Raw genomic sequence first — 19,183 nt, 5'->3', positions numbered from 1 at the left:
TGGGCCAGATGGGTGGTTCTGTGATTAGACCACTACTGGACACCGACTACCAGATCAAACGAGGCACCAGCGAAGTGGGGGAGGGGTGCTGTGACCTGACATCATGAATGATTGAGCTAGTCGGATCTTTTTGGGTTAAAAATGGACTGAAATTCAACTCCCAAAGCTACTGCAAGTTCCTACAAGGCACTTTAAGCAGTGGAACAGGATGAAGTCAACAGTTTTCTAAAAGGCAATGAACTTCATGCAGGACAGTGCTCCAGTACATACAGCAGTATATACATCAGTCAGCATGCCACTGCTTGGCCAGACAGTAAAGGTATCACAGATGACGGGATGATGACCAAGCCTCCGCTTCCTCACCTGACAAATCCTGCTGAGAACTCTTGAACCATTCACAAGTGTGAGATTTACAGTGAAGACATTTCCCCTCTCTGAACAGCGTTTGGGAGGCTGCGGTGGCTGATCATGAACAGATCAAGAAACCGACAGATTCAATGGATGGAAGGCTTATGACCATTACTGAACACAAGGATAGCCATGTTCATCTCTGAATAGTTGAAGGGACATTAATTTTTAATGTTAATTTTGTTAGTTATTTGGTAAATAATACTTTAAGACTGAAGAATAAAAGTGGAAAAAATATTTTACTTGCCTAATTATCATGCATCCAAAATGGTGCAAAAAATCCCTGCATGCGATTTTGCTAATTTACCCTTAAAGAGAGAAACACTTTATGCAATCTTAAACTCCTCTGCAACCTTTCCTTTCGCAGTGAACAAATTAATATGGCTAACACAGGGGGCAATGACTTTTGCAGAGTCCCTTAGAAACCTGGCAGGAATATCATTATATCTGATGTCATGGGCGTATAACTTGAAGGAAAAAGGAGAAAGCAAATGCAAGTCTCCAGCTGAAGAATTTAATGAAACAAATAAAAAAGAAACTGAACATAGTGCGTTATCAGGAAGAAAAAAGCCAACCTAACATTCATTAAAGACTGAAAAACGGTTTATGAGCATAACACAGAGAATCACAGAGATACACAGAGGTGGCGTGACAAATGAGGCGCAACACACAACACCTGGGGGGTTTATATCTCTTTGTTGTGCTCTTTATAAGATGTTATATCTCTGAGGTGTGCAGAGAAATCAAAACAAAGAACATGTTCAACACAAGACGGAACATAAACAAATGCCATGTACAAAAACACCACTGTATAACGGAGTCTGTGGGAGACCTCTACACCTGAATGTCTGGGAAGGTGTTTTTCTAAATCGGTAGCAAGATATTTTTAAAAAATAGATATTTGAATATTCAGCAATCAATTTTTTTATCAAAAGTAATCCTAATATATAGTAATGTGGAGTAAGTATAAGTTACGTGTCGAATGTTATGCATCCAAATCCCTTTAGTGTCTTGCATAGCTTTTGAGGCTCATTTTTACATTCACATCAAAGCATCCTCTTTGTTTTATTTTGTGGTTTCTAATATTCTGCATAACTAGAATCATCCCTGATGATCTTAAGCTTTAACAAGACATCTGCATCTTTATTTCCTTTAAGATATCTTCCATCATCTATGGTCCAGTCCTGTTTAATTCTAATGGATATTCACTACTGGTGTAAAATGTGATCTAAAGATTCTCCAAGCAATGCCAACGTCAACACAACCTATTACAACTGATCAGCTAACTTGACTTGGCAAATCATTAATAGCAGATATGTCGTCATTTATCAGCAACCTCATTTTTATAATGTTTTAATGGCACACTCTCTGACGTTTTCTGGGAACGTATCACATAACGATCAATAAAATGACATTCAATCACACCACTTCTTCCAATATTCCTTTGAATAGATAGTGCACTCACATTGATAACAATTTAAGAAGTGGGAGTTATCCCAGTTGGCTTCATTATTAACTGGCCCTATCATCCAAAGTAATGAGAGACTACTATATGCCTTGTAAATACGTTTCCATTTTCAGCATATCTGTCTTCAAATCTCTAAGTATACTAACTTCGAATTTTATAAAGTTTTTACCATGTCCACCCAAATAGCCTCGATTTATATTTCAAGTTCATAATCATATACAGAGTCATCCAGTCATGTCTCTGAAACACACACAAAAAAATGCTATCTTGCTTTTAATCCATTTTTGGCAAATGAGATGCAGCATGTGAAGCCTCCATGACACCAGTACAGAATGTAAATCAATTAACCTTAATTTATTCGACATTTGCTCCTCTAAAGTAAAAAGACACACATGCAGAGTGCAGTGCACCACACTACACCTTCACCACATCAAGTCTCAGTGAGCTCAACAGGCTCCAGTTTGGATCTCCTGCTGCAACTTCATCCATATCACTATCCATTCGTGAGGAACCAGTCTTGGACAGCTCTGGAAAGGGAAGTGTAAAAAACATTCCTTTTCCTCAGCACTCCTTCTGCTTGTGGCATTCCTGTGCTGTCATGGACCCCTGCTCAAACACATGCCTACATGCACAAACACAAAGAAGTAGCCCTAAGACAATTTGACTGTGCTTTTTCCGATGATGTCCAACCACACTGAAATCAACACAGTGATAGCAGTGTGCTTCTGCGTATGTCCAAGGCTGAAGAAAACAGCTTTGCATTTTAGCATATTCCTACTCCAACAAACCAGAATCAACCAGAAAGCATAGGTTGAGGGGTTTTTTTTGTGTGGGGAACCATGAGTGTCAGTGCAGTAAAAGCACAGCTTTGTGCAGTCCTTGCACAGTATGTTGGTTTTCAATGTATACTTTATAAATAAATACTTACTTAAGGAGTTTCTATAGGGGACTGGTAGTCCCTTTTTCTCCCTTTCCTTTAGTGTATTATATAGCTTTAGTGTATGTCAACATTTGCAAAATTACAAAATTCAAAGTACCTTGTTGAAATTCCAGCCATTTTCTTTGTTACAAGATGATGTAATCTTGTACCAGATTGCTTAATGCCTGCCTACCAGCAAGCTTGGCTAGAACAGAGGTGGGAAAACTGACCAATCAAAGGATAGTGGGTTCTTCAAGGTGTGTTTCAGACAGAGGGTTTATGGAGATGTATGAGAAAAACAATGTGTTTTTGGAAGATTTAAGCAGATAATCTATTCTAGTAAAGCCCAAACCAAAATACTCTTATAATACTCTTATATCACTTATAACTACTAATAAACAAACATTACTATACAGTATTATTTATGTAATAAACAGACATTTCTGTACAGTATTATTTCTATAATAAACATTACTGTACAGTATAATTCTATAATAAACAAATATTACTATACATTATTTCTATACCAAAGTGGGCTGCAATGATGTCATGACTCAGTTATTAAGGAATATTGCAAAGATGCTATCCCTATCCAAGCCTATTAAGTGCCTAATTGACCGTGTGGTAAATAGGGTGCTTAGTTAGCTAACTGTGTTTTGCTGACACTCCCTGATTTGCCGCACATGATTTAGTCATCATCATTCATTCAGTGAGGTAATAGCTGGTCTAAAGTAATATGCAACACAACCTTGGTTTTGTGTGTTAATGATAGTGATCTCTGACATTTGAGTCATATGTTCTAAGACCTTACTGATACATGGCAGCGGCAAGGTGAGCTTTATGCCTGGGAGAGGGGAGAGTGAGGGAGAAAGAGAAAGATGAAGAGAAGGGAAGAGAGGGAGAGAGGAAGCAGGGGTGGTGAGCGGGAAGGAGCCTGAGGGATCAGAGAGAGAGAAGGGAAGAGAGGGAGAGAGGAAGCAGGGGTGGTGAGCGGGAAGGAGCCTGAGGGATCAGAGAGAGAGAAGGGAAGAGAGGGAGAGAGGAAGCAGGGGTGGTGAGCGGGAAGGAGCCTGAGGGATGAGAGAGAGAAGGGAAGAGAGGGAGAGAGGAAGCAGGGGTGGTGAGCGGGAAGGAGCTTGAGGGATCAGAGAGAGAGAAGGGAAGAGAGGGAGAGAGGAAGCAGGGGTGGTGAGCGGGAAGGAGCTTGAGGGATCAGAGAGAGAGAAGGGAAGAGAGGGAGAGAGGAAGCAGGGGTGGTGAGCGGGAAGGAGCTTGAGGGATGAGAGAGAGAGAAGGGAAGAGAGGGAGAGAGGAAGCAGGGGTGGTGAGCGGGAAGGAGCCTGAGGGATCAGAGAGAGAGAAGGGAAGAGAGGGAGAGAGGAAGCAGGGGTGGTGAGCGGGAAGGAGCCTGAGGGATCAGAGAGAGAGAAGGGAAGAGAGGGAGAGAGGAAGCAGGGGTGGTGAGCGGGAAGGAGCTTGAGGGATCAGAGAGAGAGAAGGGAAGAGAGGGAGAGAGGAAGCAGGGGTGGTGAGCGGGAAGGAGCCTGAGGGATCAGAGAGAGAGAAGGGAAGAGAGGAAGAGAGGAAGCAGGGGTGGTGAGCGGGAAGGAGCCTGAGGGATCAGAGAGAGAGAAGGGAAGAGAGGAAGAGAGGAAGCAGGGGTGGTGAGCGGGAAGGAGCCTGAGGGATCAGAGAGAGAGAAGGGAAGAGAGGGAGAGAGGAAGCAGGGGTGGTGAGCGGGAAGGAGCCTGAGGGATCAGAGAGAGAGAAGGGAAGAGAGGGAGAGAGGAAGCAGGGGTGGTGAGCGGGAAGGAGCCTGAGGGATCAGAGAGAGAGAAGGGAAGAGAGGGAGAGAGGAAGCAGGGGTGGTGAGCGGGAAGGAGCTTGAGGGATCAGAGAGAGAGACGGCAAGTGAGGGAGAGAGAGAAGGAGAGAATAAGATGAAAAGAGGACAGGTAGGAAAGGGGGCAGAAAGAGGCTAATGGTGGCTGTTTTGGATGTCATAGCCAAGCACAAAAGACAATGAGGTCCTCAGGTCCCTTGTGATGTTTCTCCTGCTGTGGATCACAGGGCGTCTGCAGCAGAGTGATTCCACAGGCGTTGTCAAGCTGAACTAATCCCCAGACCATTCCTTCTTAGGAGTCCCCCAGACCATTCCTTCTTTGGGATCCCCAGACCATTCCTTCTTAAGAACTTTCCTACTTCTTACGATTAACACGGACCAGCAAAATCTATGGCAAGAAACAAATCAAGAATACACTTGTTTTCTGCAAGACAACTTACTTAATGACAAGCAATCAGTTTCTTTTATTGAAATGGAATCAGTTTATTTTCCAACACTAGTGCTTGTGGAGCATGTGTTTTTGATCAATTATTTCCAATGTCATATTTAGCTGAAAGAAAGATGTTGGTCTCCCCCTTTTGGCTTCAAAGATCATTGCAAAAAATTTGTGCATGCTCTCATTTGATCTTATACATTTATCATTTTGTTATTGCATGAGACTTTTTAATTTTTCCTGATTTCATACCACGTCATTAGTCCCCTGAGGTCTCAAGCGTAGCTGAGTTTAGGAGTAGATGGCCTAGCTCTGACACCAGTCCCAGTGATGTGCTGGAGTGACTTGTTTCCTCCTCTCAGTGGTATCACCAACCTCCCAGTGAACTAATCAATTGGGATGCATAACACCCAGCAGAAGCTTCCTGTCGCTCGATAACATTGGGGCTCTTCATATCTTTAAATGAATATATAGGATTTTACACTAGGCTTTTTTTTTTTAAATGGAAGAACAGAACTGATTCTGACAAGTACCATATTAATCACAAAAGCATAATTTGGCATAATAAAAGCATAATTTTCTCTCCTCAGGAGAATAACATGCAGGCACTGAAGGTTGCAATGCCTCCCATAAGCCTGCACCTCTGAGCATCCACATGCTCTCCAACTGCCTCATTAACCAGTTCAGTGAGAGGCTGGCACAGCCATCTCAGGTTCAGCCCAGCTCCACACACATTTCCACCTAGAGCAGCACCTCCTTGCTGGCCAGCAGTAGCCAGAGCAGGTGGAAATTATATATAATGGCATTTAGTTGAGGCTTTTGTCTAAAATGGCTTACAATTATGACTGAATACAGTTTGAGCAATTGTGGGTTATGGGTCTTGCTCAGGAGCCCAATAGTGGCAACTTGGTGGTGGTGGGGCTTGAACCGGCAACCAGCTCTGTCATGACACTGCTGTTATCAGATATCTTCATGAACAGAAATACCAAATGTTGTTGCAGTAAAAGCCTGTGCAGGATTGCACTTTCATGTAAGTGAATTGGTGAGGGAAACCACAAGTACACTGTAATTGGTAGCTCAGTGGTTAAGTTTCTTGAATAATAATTGGAAGGTTGCTGGTTCAAGCCCCACCCCCACCATGTTGCCTCTACCTGAGATGGCTGTATCAGTCTATGGTGCTGTTCAGTTTGACATAGAATAAGGAGATAGGGTATTTGACTATGGATTTTCATTGGGAAGTTTTTGTATATTTTTCATTCTGTCTTTCCAGTCTGTCTCCTGTTGAGCTGAGCCTTTTGATAAGAGATTTCAACTGGACAAATATGCTTGGTTTTTTGTGTGGGTCAAGTAAAAGAGCCTGAGTGCAAAACATGATAGGGATGTTAGATCTTTCTGTTTCTCCCTTTTAAGAATTTTGAAAGTTGAGCACTGTTTTTGATAAGATTGTGTTCCTGTGTGTCTGCTTTATTTGCACACAGTCGGTGAGGCGAGGAATCTGATTCCCATGGACCCCAACGGGCTGTCAGATCCATATGTCAAACTGAAGCTGATCCCAGACCCCAAGAATGAGACCAAACAGAAGACCAGGACAATCCGCTCTTCCCTCAATCCCACCTGGAATGAGTCCTTCAACTTGTGAGTGTGATAGCTGTACTCTGCGTTGCTAGCAGAGGGGTTTTACTGTTGTGACATGTTCAGTAACACTCTGACTTTGATTGTTTGTGTACATGTACACGTGCAGCAAGCTGAAGCCCTCGGATAAAGACCGCCGGCTGTCTGTAGAGGTGTGGGACTGGGACAGAACCACACGGAATGACTTCATGGGCTCCATGTCATTTGGCGTGTCAGAGCTGATCAAAGCACCTGTCTGTGGATGGTGAGTGCTCTGGTCCTAACACAGTCAGTATGTAACAGCCCTGATCCTTACCTATAAAAACACAATCAGTATGTAACAACCTTGGTCCTTAACTATACCAGCACAATCAGTATGTAATAGCCCTGGTCCTTACCTATACTGAAACAGTCAGCACGTAACAGCCAAAACTATTGACCATGCTGGTTCACAACATCATAGTTATTTTTCATAGCATCAAACAGGCTCTCCCAGATAGTCTTGTATATGTGAAGAAATGACATTACACCTTATCACACGTCCTGCTCTAGTGCAAGCAAGGCTGTTGGATGTTGTTGCTCCATTAGCAGCCTGCTGCTGCCTCTCTTTATCTCACTGTAGCTGACAGCTTAACACCACATGTGGCCAGCGTTTCCTGGAAGGCTCCAGTAAATTAGTGCGTAAAGATCAGTGCCGGCCTGAATGTGCCTGTCTGCTTTAACGACCCTAACGATGTAGTAATGAGCTCGCATCCAAGAGAACACTTCAGACTGCAGTGTACTCTAATAAAGAGAGAAAGTGTACACATGGGTGGGTGTTTGGAAATCTGTGTTCGTGCTTGAGTGGGTATCTGCACCATACACATGTGTGTGTGTGCGTGTGTGTGTGTGTGTGTGTGTGTGTGTGTGTGTGAGTGTGTGTGTGTGTGTGTGGCAAGCCAAGAAGATGTGTATGGTTAGAGGTCTCTACAAGTATTTGTGTGTGTACACATAACACTGAGAGAGAGGAACCTCAAGCATTGTCTCCTGAAGTCAGCAATGTGTCTGATATGTTTCTCCTCAGCCCAGGGGAGTGTTCTCACTGACTGTAGCCTTTCACACTGTAGTTTTTCACAGGTAGTTTTTCCTTGCCACTGTTGCCCTAGAATCAAGTGAATATGTGATAGACCAAATATGAAAATTAATATCTGAAAAGCACATTGATTCACTGCCTAACCCTTCTGTCCTCAGGCACTCCACATGTGTTAAATGTGTTTTCTGGATGGTAACGTTTTGTTTCTTCAGGTATAAGATGCTGAACCAGGAGGAGGGTGAATATTACAATGTTCCCATCCCGGAAGTGGAGCACATCAACCTGGAGCTCAGGCAAAAGTTCGAGGTGAGGTCCTTCACCATCTATGCTCCAGCCACATGCTTGCCGTGGTTACGGCCGCTTGTCCTCTCCAGCAATCAGGCCGCTCGGTATCGATGCTGTTCCAGGACCGAGTGAAGTCCTCTCAGCTTGTCTCACTGTCGATTCAGTATGGTCATCTTTGGGAATTGACAGGTGGTTAATGCATGCTTAGGAGTGTCCAGAGTGGTTTTACAGAACCTCCTGGCTGCCTCTCTAGCTTTCTTTCTCTGTCTCTCTCCCTGTCTCTCCCTCTTTCCCTCTGGGTCTCGGTTTTGCCCTCTTTCTCTCTCTCACTGGGGAAGGTGGGGAGACATGGGTGGTGATGTGTGGGTCAGCACCTGGTGGGTTGCCCTGCAGGGCCTGGATTCTGTTCAAGGCCAGAATGGCCGATGCTTGGATTTGTCCATCATGTGGCAGTGATGCCACTCTCGTTAGCGCTCGCTCTCTCTCATTTTCTCTCTTTTAACTTTTACTTTTTTCTTCAGCTTGTTTGATTTTCTAAGTTGTTTGGTTGGTATTTGAAAGAGTAATCCTGTCAACTGTCAAACAGTCCTCAGTGTGAAAGTATGATGAAAATCAGTCAATGAAAATGAACCAATCACTGAAAAGTGTTTTGTTTTTGGTTTTTTTTGCAGTGAAGATGGTTTTGGATTAGTGATTATACAAATAGATTACAGGGACCATTGTAACTTATTCATTTCTTACTGATTTTAGTCATGGCTATTAATTAGAGAAAGACATGGGACTTCCAGCTTTCCAAGTAACATATTGAGAACACAGTAATCTGTTTTGAATGATTTACATTAAAATGATGAGCCTTGTATTGATCATACAATAGAGGATACTCTTGGTTAAACAGACAGAGAGTCATTCTGGGTTACTCCAGTGTCTGAGGACACGTTCTTTCCTGGACGGGTTCTTCTCTGCTCCACAGGAAAGAGCGCAATGTCTGTGCCACTCCAGACGCCTGCACTCTGGTTTAATTCACACTCCTCCATGCTGAATGCGGCCTTGACGTCCCGCAAGGCGCCTGGCACATCCACGAGAGCACTTGCATTGCCATGGAAACAAGGCCTGGCATACAAACTCACTGCACTGATGGGGCAGGATCTTCCCAAACAGAGAAAAAAAATGTTACATTGCATCACTTCTGCACAACACAATAGTGCAGTAATATGATAACACATGTGAAGTGTCACTAGAACAAGGGCAGGATATTTTAATGTGTCTGTGGGTCTCAGGAATTCATGAAATCTTGCCAATGAAATTAACTTATCTAAAGCTGTTTCCCATAGTCCTAGGGTGTCCATAGATTGTAGTTCTGGTCTTCATGTCCACCTTAAATTGTTTGTGAGGAAGGGCCACCTGTGTTAACCTGCACCCCACCCCACACCACACCTGCTCTGAGAGCACGTCAGCTGGGGGTTTAATGGTGACCACACTCTATGTATTCACAATGACATGTTTATGTGCATAATGCTGTGTACACCATTGCTGCATAAGAGGTGTTATTTTTACCACTGTCTGGGAAGCTCTTTGTGCTTTTGAGGATGAAGCTTCCTGCACATAGTTACAATGATACTTGCTCATCCTTTTTGATTGTCCTTCTAATGATGTTTGCTATCATCCCACTGCCCCTGTCCTGCTGAGGTAAATTATACCTACTTGTGCTTTATGGCCAATGAGTGGCCAGCTATCCTAGCCTCCACACACACACACACACACACACACACACACACACACACACACGCACATGCAACATGCACAACCACAACCACACACACATGCGCAACCACACACGCATGCACACGCACACATTCTCACACACAAGTGCACACACTCACACACACACACACACACACACACACACACACACAAGACCACAAGTCTATTCAACTAACATTGCAGTTTTTTGTCCTCTCTTATAGGCCTGTCAACTTAATATCCACTTCCTAAAGGTATTTCTGTCCTCTGCTTGCTTCCCTCCTGCAATCTCAATCCCTCTATCTCCCTCTCTATCCCTCTTTCTATCTCTTTCTCTCTCTCACTCTCTCTCTCTTTTTCTCTCTCCTTCTCATACTATTTGCCTCTCTCACTATGATTTTTCTGTTTGTGACTCTGGCCACTACAGAGAAATCAGATTTACTAACAATGATGCAGTCATATTTTTTACAGGGTTGCCATATATCACTGCTAGTCAAACACACACACACACACACACACACACACACACACACACACACACACACACAAACATGCAATTGTTAGTAAATGGTAGACCACAGGAGACAAAACAATACTGCACGTGGATGTTTTGTCCAGCATGTTCTCTACAGAAGGAAGACTCATTACACATGGCACTGAGATAAAGCATGCATGTGTGTCCATAGCTAACGACACAATACAGCCCTGCCCTTTGTACTAAAAAAAGATGTACTATGTCATGTATTAAAAACACCTAGACACTTTAGCCCTGCATTATAAACACAATTGTCTTCCTGTTGAATAATGTATTATAATGGTTCTGAACTGATAATCTAATGCATCAAGAACTGGTCACTGCATTTAATTTTTTTTGACGTTTGCATGGTTGCACTTCTGTTACAACACCACCAGAGGGCAAATAGTATGTTGTAATCACGTCTTCTTATGGAGACATGGAACTGTCTTGTAATTCTGCAGTGAGTCACTAGATGTCTCTTTGATCCTTCAAGTCTTTCTCTGCCCAAGAGATTTTGCACAGTCCCATCTACTCAATAAAGGCCAGCCAACAAAGTGAGATGGTTCCTGGCAAACATTCAGTAACCCTAGAGAATACAATGTTGCATCGGTTTAATATTTTAGCATTGATAAGACAATCATGACAGTCCATGTAAACAAATCCTTATTGAGTACAACATCAGATCCAACGCGTTGCAGATCTTGTGAGCGCCAGTGTTCTAAACCGACTGCCTATTGACAGATTATTATATTAATATAATATATTAATTTTTATCTGAGCCTCTGCATTCCTTGTGTCTGAAAATGACCCCTCTACATGGGTTGGTTTATTCACATTAAGCCTCTGTATCCCTTGTGTCTGATAATGCCCCCTCTACATAGGCTAATTTATTTACATTGACCCTCTGTATCCCCTGTGTCTGATAATGCCCCCTCTACATGGGCTAATTTATTTACATTGACCCTCTGTATCCCCTGTGTCTGATAATGACCCCTCTACATGGGCTGATTTTTTTACGTTGAACCTCTATATCTCCTGCGTCTAATGTTAACCGCTCTACATGGGCTGGTTTATTCACGTTGAGTCTCTGTATCCCCTGTGTCTGTGACAGTTTCGGTCCAACCCATTAGCCTTTCCCCACCTAGATGTAGATCACCCTCGCCTGAGTACTGATAGGCTACACCTGTCTCTCGTTTCAGTTTCCTTTAAAATCTCCCAGTTTTCCTATCCTACACACAAAATATTGTATTATTCTTGTGCATACCAAGTGTTCCTTGTTCTTGTTGCTTCTCCTGGATATTGACCTCTGCCTCCTCCCTAGACGATGCCTCACTCCTAGCCCTTTGGATTACTTCAGCTTCTGCCTGCTGGTTTTGACGTTGGACTGTACCCTGGACTCTACTCTTCGCAATTCCACTTTTGCTAACAACTGCCCTACCAACCCACCTCGTAGCTCCTTCCTGCCTGCATTTCAATAAACTCTCGCATTTGTATCCACACCTACCTGTGTCCTGACATTTCGTTGCAGAATACTTCGCCTAATACTATGGATCCAGCAGAGTTACAAGCCAAGCTCACTGAACAAGAAGGCATTATCGCTGACTTATGGAGAACCCTTCAGAGGCTTACTAGTGTTCAACCATCTACCTCTGCCAAAGCAGGTTTTCCAGGAGTTGCTGTGCTCAATCCAGCTGTGGTGCCTGTCGCCTTTCCCGAACGATAAGACGGCTCGCCCGACCGTTGTAAGAACTTCTTAATGCGGTGCTCCATGTACTTTACTTATCACACTTCACTGTTTACGCTATTCTTACTGTTTACCCTTGATCTCCATCACCCAAGAGAGATTGCAGGAAGAGGCTATTTTCACAAAGTTGGACTTGAGGAGTGCATACAATTTGATTTGCATAAGGGAGGGGGATGAATGGAAGACTACATTCATAACAGCTCTGGGGCATTACGAGTATCTGGTTATGCCCTATGGTTTGGCCAACAGTCCCCCAGTATTCCAAGCATTCACAGATGAGATATTCTAGGATATAGACAGGTAGACAGGTTCCTTATCGTATACAATCAATGACATTTTGATTTACTCCCAGTCTCTATCAGAGCATCTCCAACACATTGCTGCTGTTTTGGCCCTGCTCCAGCAACTCCATCTCTGTGTTAAGGCTGAGAAGTGTGAATTCCATCAGACATCCCTGACCTTCTTGGGCAGTGCTATCTCCCCTGGCAAGATCTCCATGAATCTGGAGAAGCTTACTTTGCTAATTTTTATAGGAGGTTCATTAGGAACTTTGGCAGCATAGCTTTGCCGTTGACTAGTCTTCTCAAGGGGCAGGCTCGAAGGAGATTACGATGAACTCCAGAGACTGAAGAGGGCATTCACATCTGCTCTGGTACTGCACCAATAAGACCCGTCACTCCCCTTCCTAGTGGAGGTGGCTGCATCTGAGGTAGGAGTGGGCATGGTGCTTTCCAAGAGACAGGGCTCACCAGCCAATTATATCCTTGTGCTTTTTTTTCAGGACGCTCCAACCCGCAAAGAGAAATTGTGATGTGGGAAGTGTTGAATTGCTGGCTATAAATCTATTGAGCAGTGGAGACACTGGCTAGAGGGAGCACAACATCCCTTCATCTTTTCATTGTGCTCACAGATCATAAGAACCTGGAGTATTTGACAGCCAAGAGACTGACTTCCTGACAAGCAAGATGGGCCCTCTTCTTTTTGCGATTTCGATTTTAGGTCTCCTGTATCCCAGGCTCTAAGAACAAGAAGGCAGATGCACTATCCCGCATACATGAAAAAGAGGAAAAGCCTGAGAGTACAGAGAGCATCCTCTCTGAACACTAGTTCCTGGCTCTGAATCTATGGGCTTTTCAACAGGAATTAGAGGAGGCCCAGTGGAATGTCCTCCCGAGAGATAATACGTACCCATGAGTCTGAGGTGTGACCTGTTGAGATGAGCCCATATGTCTCTGTGTACAGGGCACCCAGGGATTATGCAGACTACCTCCTTGTTGTCCAGGAAGTATTGGTGGTTATCCATGGCTGATGACGTATTGGATTATGTTATGTCGTGTCCAACATGTGCTCATTCTCGCACTCCACGAACTCTCCCCACTGGCGAACTGCATCCCTTGCCCATTCCCAAGCACCCCGGTCTCATTTGTCCATGGACTTCGTCACAGATCATCTGTTTCAGAAGGAAATACCATGATCATGGCAGTAGCAGATAGATTTTCCAAGATGTGCCAACTGATTCCATTACTCTCTCTGCCTACAGCTAAGGAGACCGCAGATGCTGTATTTACTTTTCTGTTCCGAATTTTCAGTTTGCTGGAGGAAGTAGTATCCGACCAAGGTTCTCAGTTTACCTCTCAGTATTGGAGACAATTCTGCTAGAAGCTCAACATCATTACCAACCTCTCCTCAGGCCATCACCCACTGTCTAACGGGGAGGCAGAGAGGATTAACCAGGAGTTAGTAAGATTCCTCAGGCAGTATTGCACTACATGCTCTGACTGGTATGCATGCAATTCCCTCAAAAACACTCATCTACACAACTGACTCCTTTTCAGTGTGTCTTAGGTTTCCAGCCAGCCTTCTTCCCCTTGGACAATGCTCCCACAGACCTTCCTGCACTGGATCACTGGTTTAGCAACAGTGCCAAGACCTGGGAGGAGGCAGACATTCAGCTACACTGTGCCGTCCTATCACAACGGAGGTTTGCAAATCACCACTGTCTTCCCATACCGATGTTCTGTCCTGGTTAGAAGATGTGGGTGTCCACATGGAACATGAGATTGGGGTCCTCTTGCCAGAAGTTGAGTCCTCGCTACATCGGCCCCTTCAAGGAGCTCAAGAAAGTCAACCCGGTTTCTTATTGAGTGCAGCTCCCTTCTACCTACTGCATTAACCCTACATTCCATGTCTTCTTACTGAAGCCAGTACACTATAGCCCCTTCTCTTCAAGCTCTGCCCTATTACCCCTCTGGCCCCTCTGGATGTCGAGGGTCAGGCACTGCTCAATTTTTGGTACGTGAGACGTCAGACGTCAGGATCGGTTACAGTACCTCATTGATTGGGAGGGGTATGGGCCAGAGGAACAGTCGTGGGAGCCACCGGGTAACATCCTCACTCATCAGGGATTTCCAAGCCTCCGATGCCTTACTTCAGATTTTGCCTGCTGGTTTTGACGTTGGACTGTACCCTCGTCTTTCCTCTTCACAATTCCAACTGCTAACAACTGCCCTACCAACCCACCTCGTAATTCCTTCCTGCCTATATTTCAATAAACTCTCCCATTTCGATCCGCACCTACCTGAGTTCTTACATTTCGTTACAGTGTGTGATGTTAACCCCTCTACAGTGGCTGGTTTATTCACGTTGACCCTCTGTATCCCCTGTGTCTGATGTTAACCCCTCTACATAGGCTGATTTATTCATGTTAAGCCTCTGTATTCCCTGGGTCTGATAGCCCTGCTACATAGGCTGATTTATTCATGTTAAGCCTCTGTATTCCCTGGGTCTGATAGCCCTGCTACATGGGCTGGTTTATTCATGTTAAGCCTCTGTAGCCCCTGTGTCTGCTAACCCCTCTACATTTGCTGGTTTATTCATGTTAAGCCTCTGTATTCCCTGTGTCTGCTAACCCCTCTACATTTGCTGGTTTATTCATGTTAAGCCTCTGTATTCCCTGTGTCCAATGAGAGCCCCTCTACATGAAAGCTTCTGTGGAGTCGGTGTTGAGAAGCTCTGGGATGCATTAACTGGTCTCTTCCATGAAAACCAAGCAGAACTCAGTGGGAAAAGAAGAGAGAGAGAGAGAGAGAGAGAGAGAGAGAGAGAGAGAGGCAGAGAAGGAGAGAGCGAGATAGAGAGAGTGTGCATGTTCAGGGAGTCAGGTGCTGTAATTGGATGCTTTGAGGAGACCGTGGCAGCTCCTTGTTATCGCTTTGGACCAGTCTTCAAGCTCACACCAGAAAACACACGTAGACTGCTGTCACCATGTCACCTCACGTGGTGCCCCCCCCCCAACGCCTCCTGCAATCACGCCCACTCCCCCCACGACCTCTGCGTTCATGGTCACTCTGTTGCTGAAGTCACACTGGCACAGTGTCTGTGGAAAGAAAGGCTGGCCTCTTCAGAATCATGCTGTACAGAACCACTTCTTGTATCACTGTTTAATAGAGGTGGGGTTTAATGTTGTTCAACAGAGGTGTGGTTCAGTGTTGTTTAACAGAGGTGGGGAAGAATGTTGTTTAGCAGAGGTGGGGAAGAATGTTGTTTAGCAGGTGGGTTTAATGCTGTTTAACAGGAGGGTTATTAAAATAATGCCCTTGACATATACAATCTCCAGTACACGGATCAGCACATTGACTATAATGACGTAAACTTATTATATATCATATAGGTAACAATTCTACAGACTAAATGCCTGACTGGAATGGTAAATATGAATCTTTGAGGACATAAGTATTCTCTGGGAGTAGTCTGTATCAGTGTTACTGCCTCAGGCAAATGTTCTAAAGAATTTTTTTTAGTGAAACCATCAGTGATTATTAATCACAACAAACCGATACCATGCGTGTGTGTGTGTGTGTTTGTTTGAGTATGTGCATGTGTATTTTTGTGTATGTGTGCGCGCATGAAGGGGTGTGTGTGTGGGTGTGGGTGTGTATATGTGTGAGTGTTTCAATGTGTCTGTTTATGTGTGTGTGTGTGTATGTACGTGTGTTTCAATGGGTTTATTTATGTGTGTGTGTGTGTGTGTGTGTGTATGTATGTGTGTTTCAATGGGTTTATTTATGTGTGTGTGTGTGTGTGTGTGTATGTGTGTGTGTGTGTGTGTGTGTGTATGTATGTGAGTGTTTCAATGGGTTTATTTATGAGTGTGTGTGTGTGTGTGTGTGTATGTCAGTGTGTGTATGTCAGTGTGTGTGTGTGTGTGTGTGTGTGTAGGTGTGTGTGTTTCCTCTCTGCACACACCCACCACAGTCTTGTGCTTTTGTAGAAGGCAAAGCTGGGTCCAGGGAAGAAAATGATCACCCCGTCAGACCATCGGCGCTTCAGCCTGCCCTCGGGACATATGGACAGGGTCCGGCTCAATGACTTTCACTTCTTAGCGCTCCTGGGCAAGGGCAGCTTTGGCAAGGTCAGACATGATGCTCCATAACCTGGGGCTCACGTTCTTGTTGCATATGTTAGATTGACTTTTCATCTGTCATCCCTCAATATGCTAACTAGCTAATTATGAATGCTTAACTGAAGGAGAGGGCAGTTAATGGTATGTAAAGAAGGCCACAATAACCTCCCACTGTTACTTGGTTTATTAACCTTGGCCTGGGCAGCCTGTGGCTAGTAGTTCATAGCACTAATGTTTTCCTTCATAGCCTCGGCACTGGTATATTATCATTACAATTTTGCGGATATGGATATGCTGATCTTGGGTCATTACTCCCTTTCTGAGCCATTGGTCTCACTGTGGGAGGAGTCATGCACACAGCGCTCTTCCTCAGGTGATGCTGGCAGAGATGAAGTCCACGGAGGAGCTGTACGCCATCAAGATCCTGAAGAAGGACGTGGTGATCCAGGACGACGATGTGGAGTGCACCATGGTGGAGAAACGGGTGCTGGCCCTGAGGGACAAGCCTCCCTTCCTCACACAGCTCCACTCCTGCTTCCAGACTGTGGTGAGTGGGGGAATTGGAAGTGGATGGAGAGAGGGTTGGACCTTAGCCAAGACTTGAACCCACCTTGGTGAAGCCCCCTATTACAACAAGACTGAGCACTGAGTTGATAGACAGCTCCCATTAATGCCAAGCGCAGGGGATGTAGATTGCCCTTGTTTACTACTGAATGGAAGCTCCGTTTCTCACTATGGAGGAAGGGCTTGGCCTAGCAGACAAGCCAACCCCAGACAGGGCTGTTACACTGCATTTTGCACATTCGTGAACATGTACATGTTGGTAGCCTGTTGATAGACACACTAGGGTCATGGTACTGTCATACTGATAAATATCAGTCACTCTTGTTAAGAATGTCTGACAAGTAATGAAAATATGAATGCAAAAATGAAGAAACATCTTCTCCCTCTGTTGCAGGACCGACTTTACTTTGTGATGGAGTACATTAACGGGGGGGATCTGATGTATCACATCCAGCAAGTGGGCAAATTCAAGGAGCCTCAGGCTGTGTAAGAGACCAGGCCATGTGCTTGATGCAGTCACTCACAGCTGCTGGTCAGACACATCTCTTAAGAGATTTATTTCTTAGAAACAGCTAGACCAGTTAGAGATTATCGTCCAGCAGAAGGTAGTCTTATTATACAAAGGCTCATGTGTCTGTGGTGTTGGGCTGAAATGAGAGTAGGAAGGGTTGGGCTGAAATAAGGAAGGATAGCAAGTAGGGACAAGAGTTTCAGACATGGTATTTCTCTTCACAATAACCTGTTATTGTGTAGCTTCATCATTACAGTAATACATGCTGCTTTGTATGTGCTCACAAAGAACTCAGGTTGATTTACTGCATTTCCCAGATGTGCATGGGTTATGTCTGAAGTTAAGGCTGAAGTTATGGCTGTACACATAAACCATGTTATGGCTTTAGAGGAGAGAGTTTTCTGCACAGAAGTCTCAGTGGTAAAATATGTTGCATAATATTAGACAAATACAAGCTATATGTTTCATTTACAATGGAGTTGAAAATGTAAAATCACTTTCTAATCTCTTTTGTATATGAAGTTGCTGCTTGGACTAAACATAATGAAATAAAAAATGGGCTTCTTATTAAATGGGTAACCAAGAAGGATGGGTTCCATCTTGGTTTCTTCCTTAATTCCACCCAGGTAGTTTTTCCATTCCACTGTTTCCCTTGGCTTACAGGGTTAATGTATTTGGAGCACAGGGTTGATCTTTGGTGGTTTGAGCTGATCTTTGGTGGTCTGAGCTGATCTTTCATCAATTTGTATCTGCAGGTTCTACGCGGCTGAGATTGCTGTAGGTTTGTTTTTCCTACACAGGAAAGGAATCATCTACAGGTGAGTGTGAGTTTAGACCACAATCACAGTGATGGAGGAAGTGCTAACCTGTTTCCTTGAGGGAAAAGTTTGAAGATTCACTCATTTTAATAAGACTTGCTGATAGCTTCAAGAGTCTTTTGAATATGACATATAAATTATGAGTCACCTTATTAATCTAAACAACTTCAGATATGTAGTAAGTCAGCCCATGCTAAAACATACAAAAAAATTGGCATCTTTTAACCTGTCAAAGATTCTGCCTTGATACTCATACACTGCCCCAATGTGGCCAAGCCAGGTCTTGTTAATCAGCTGATGAATTAAATTAGGTATGTTAGGACAGAAAAAAACAGCACAGTGGACTTGAACTTGGACTTCCTGGGATTGGGAAGATGTGATATTCAGTATTGTATCTTCTAGAATGCCACTTTAGGTAAAATAATGATTGATTGCAGGCTTTTTAGACATATGATTATATTTGTATCCAGCAGATATATGTTTGCATCTATGTGTGAGTCATGCTGTAATGCCAGTGTTGGTCTAACTGCAACTTGGCTGCAGTGTTGATCTAATTGCAACATCTCCGTGCCATCATTTTAACACTATTCCTGCAATTTACTGAGCTTAATTCCTCATCCATGAACATTTTGGAATTGAACTTCATTGTGTCTTGAGTGTCAGTAGGACAGAGCACGCAGATTAAGATTCTACCAGTGAGGAACAGGTCATGTGGCACTTATGACGTATACCCTGCTCGGTGGAGGGATAGAGAGAGAAAGAAGAAAGCGTGTTGGTCAGCAGAGTTCTCGCTATTCAGCCCCTACCTTTGCATTCTGTGCCCCATCAACCCCCCACCAGGGCAGAAA

General features: G+C 44.1%; 1 protein-coding gene across 3 annotated transcripts in view; it reads left to right on the top strand.

Annotated features, from left to right (window-relative positions):
* The window catches only part of prkcab (protein kinase C, alpha, b), a 118,125-nt gene that overhangs the window by 85,813 nt on the left and 13,129 nt on the right, over positions 1-19,183 (top strand). For 2 of the 3 annotated variants that reach the window (XM_035527522.2, XM_081710721.1), the window contains 8 exons: positions 6,550-6,706; positions 6,813-6,947; positions 7,967-8,060; positions 10,004-10,033; positions 16,311-16,451; positions 16,816-16,989; positions 17,401-17,492; positions 18,273-18,335. In XM_035527522.2, the coding sequence (XP_035383415.1) occupies positions 6,550-6,706; positions 6,813-6,947; positions 7,967-8,060; positions 10,004-10,033; positions 16,311-16,451; positions 16,816-16,989; positions 17,401-17,492; positions 18,273-18,335 (886 nt within the window). The remainder of the gene's footprint in view (positions 1-6,549; positions 6,707-6,812; positions 6,948-7,966; positions 8,061-10,003; positions 10,034-16,310; positions 16,452-16,815; positions 16,990-17,400; positions 17,493-18,272; positions 18,336-19,183) is intronic. The other variant, XM_035527525.2, reaches the window with a different exon arrangement.

The sequence above is a fragment of the Electrophorus electricus genome, chromosome 3 (genome assembly GCF_041902795.1).
Source record: "Electrophorus electricus isolate QZ-2024a chromosome 3, ASM4190279v1, whole genome shotgun sequence".
NCBI classification, from domain to species: Eukaryota; Metazoa; Chordata; class Actinopteri; order Gymnotiformes; family Gymnotidae; genus Electrophorus; species Electrophorus electricus.
This window is presented reverse-complemented; position numbering and strand designations above follow the sequence as displayed.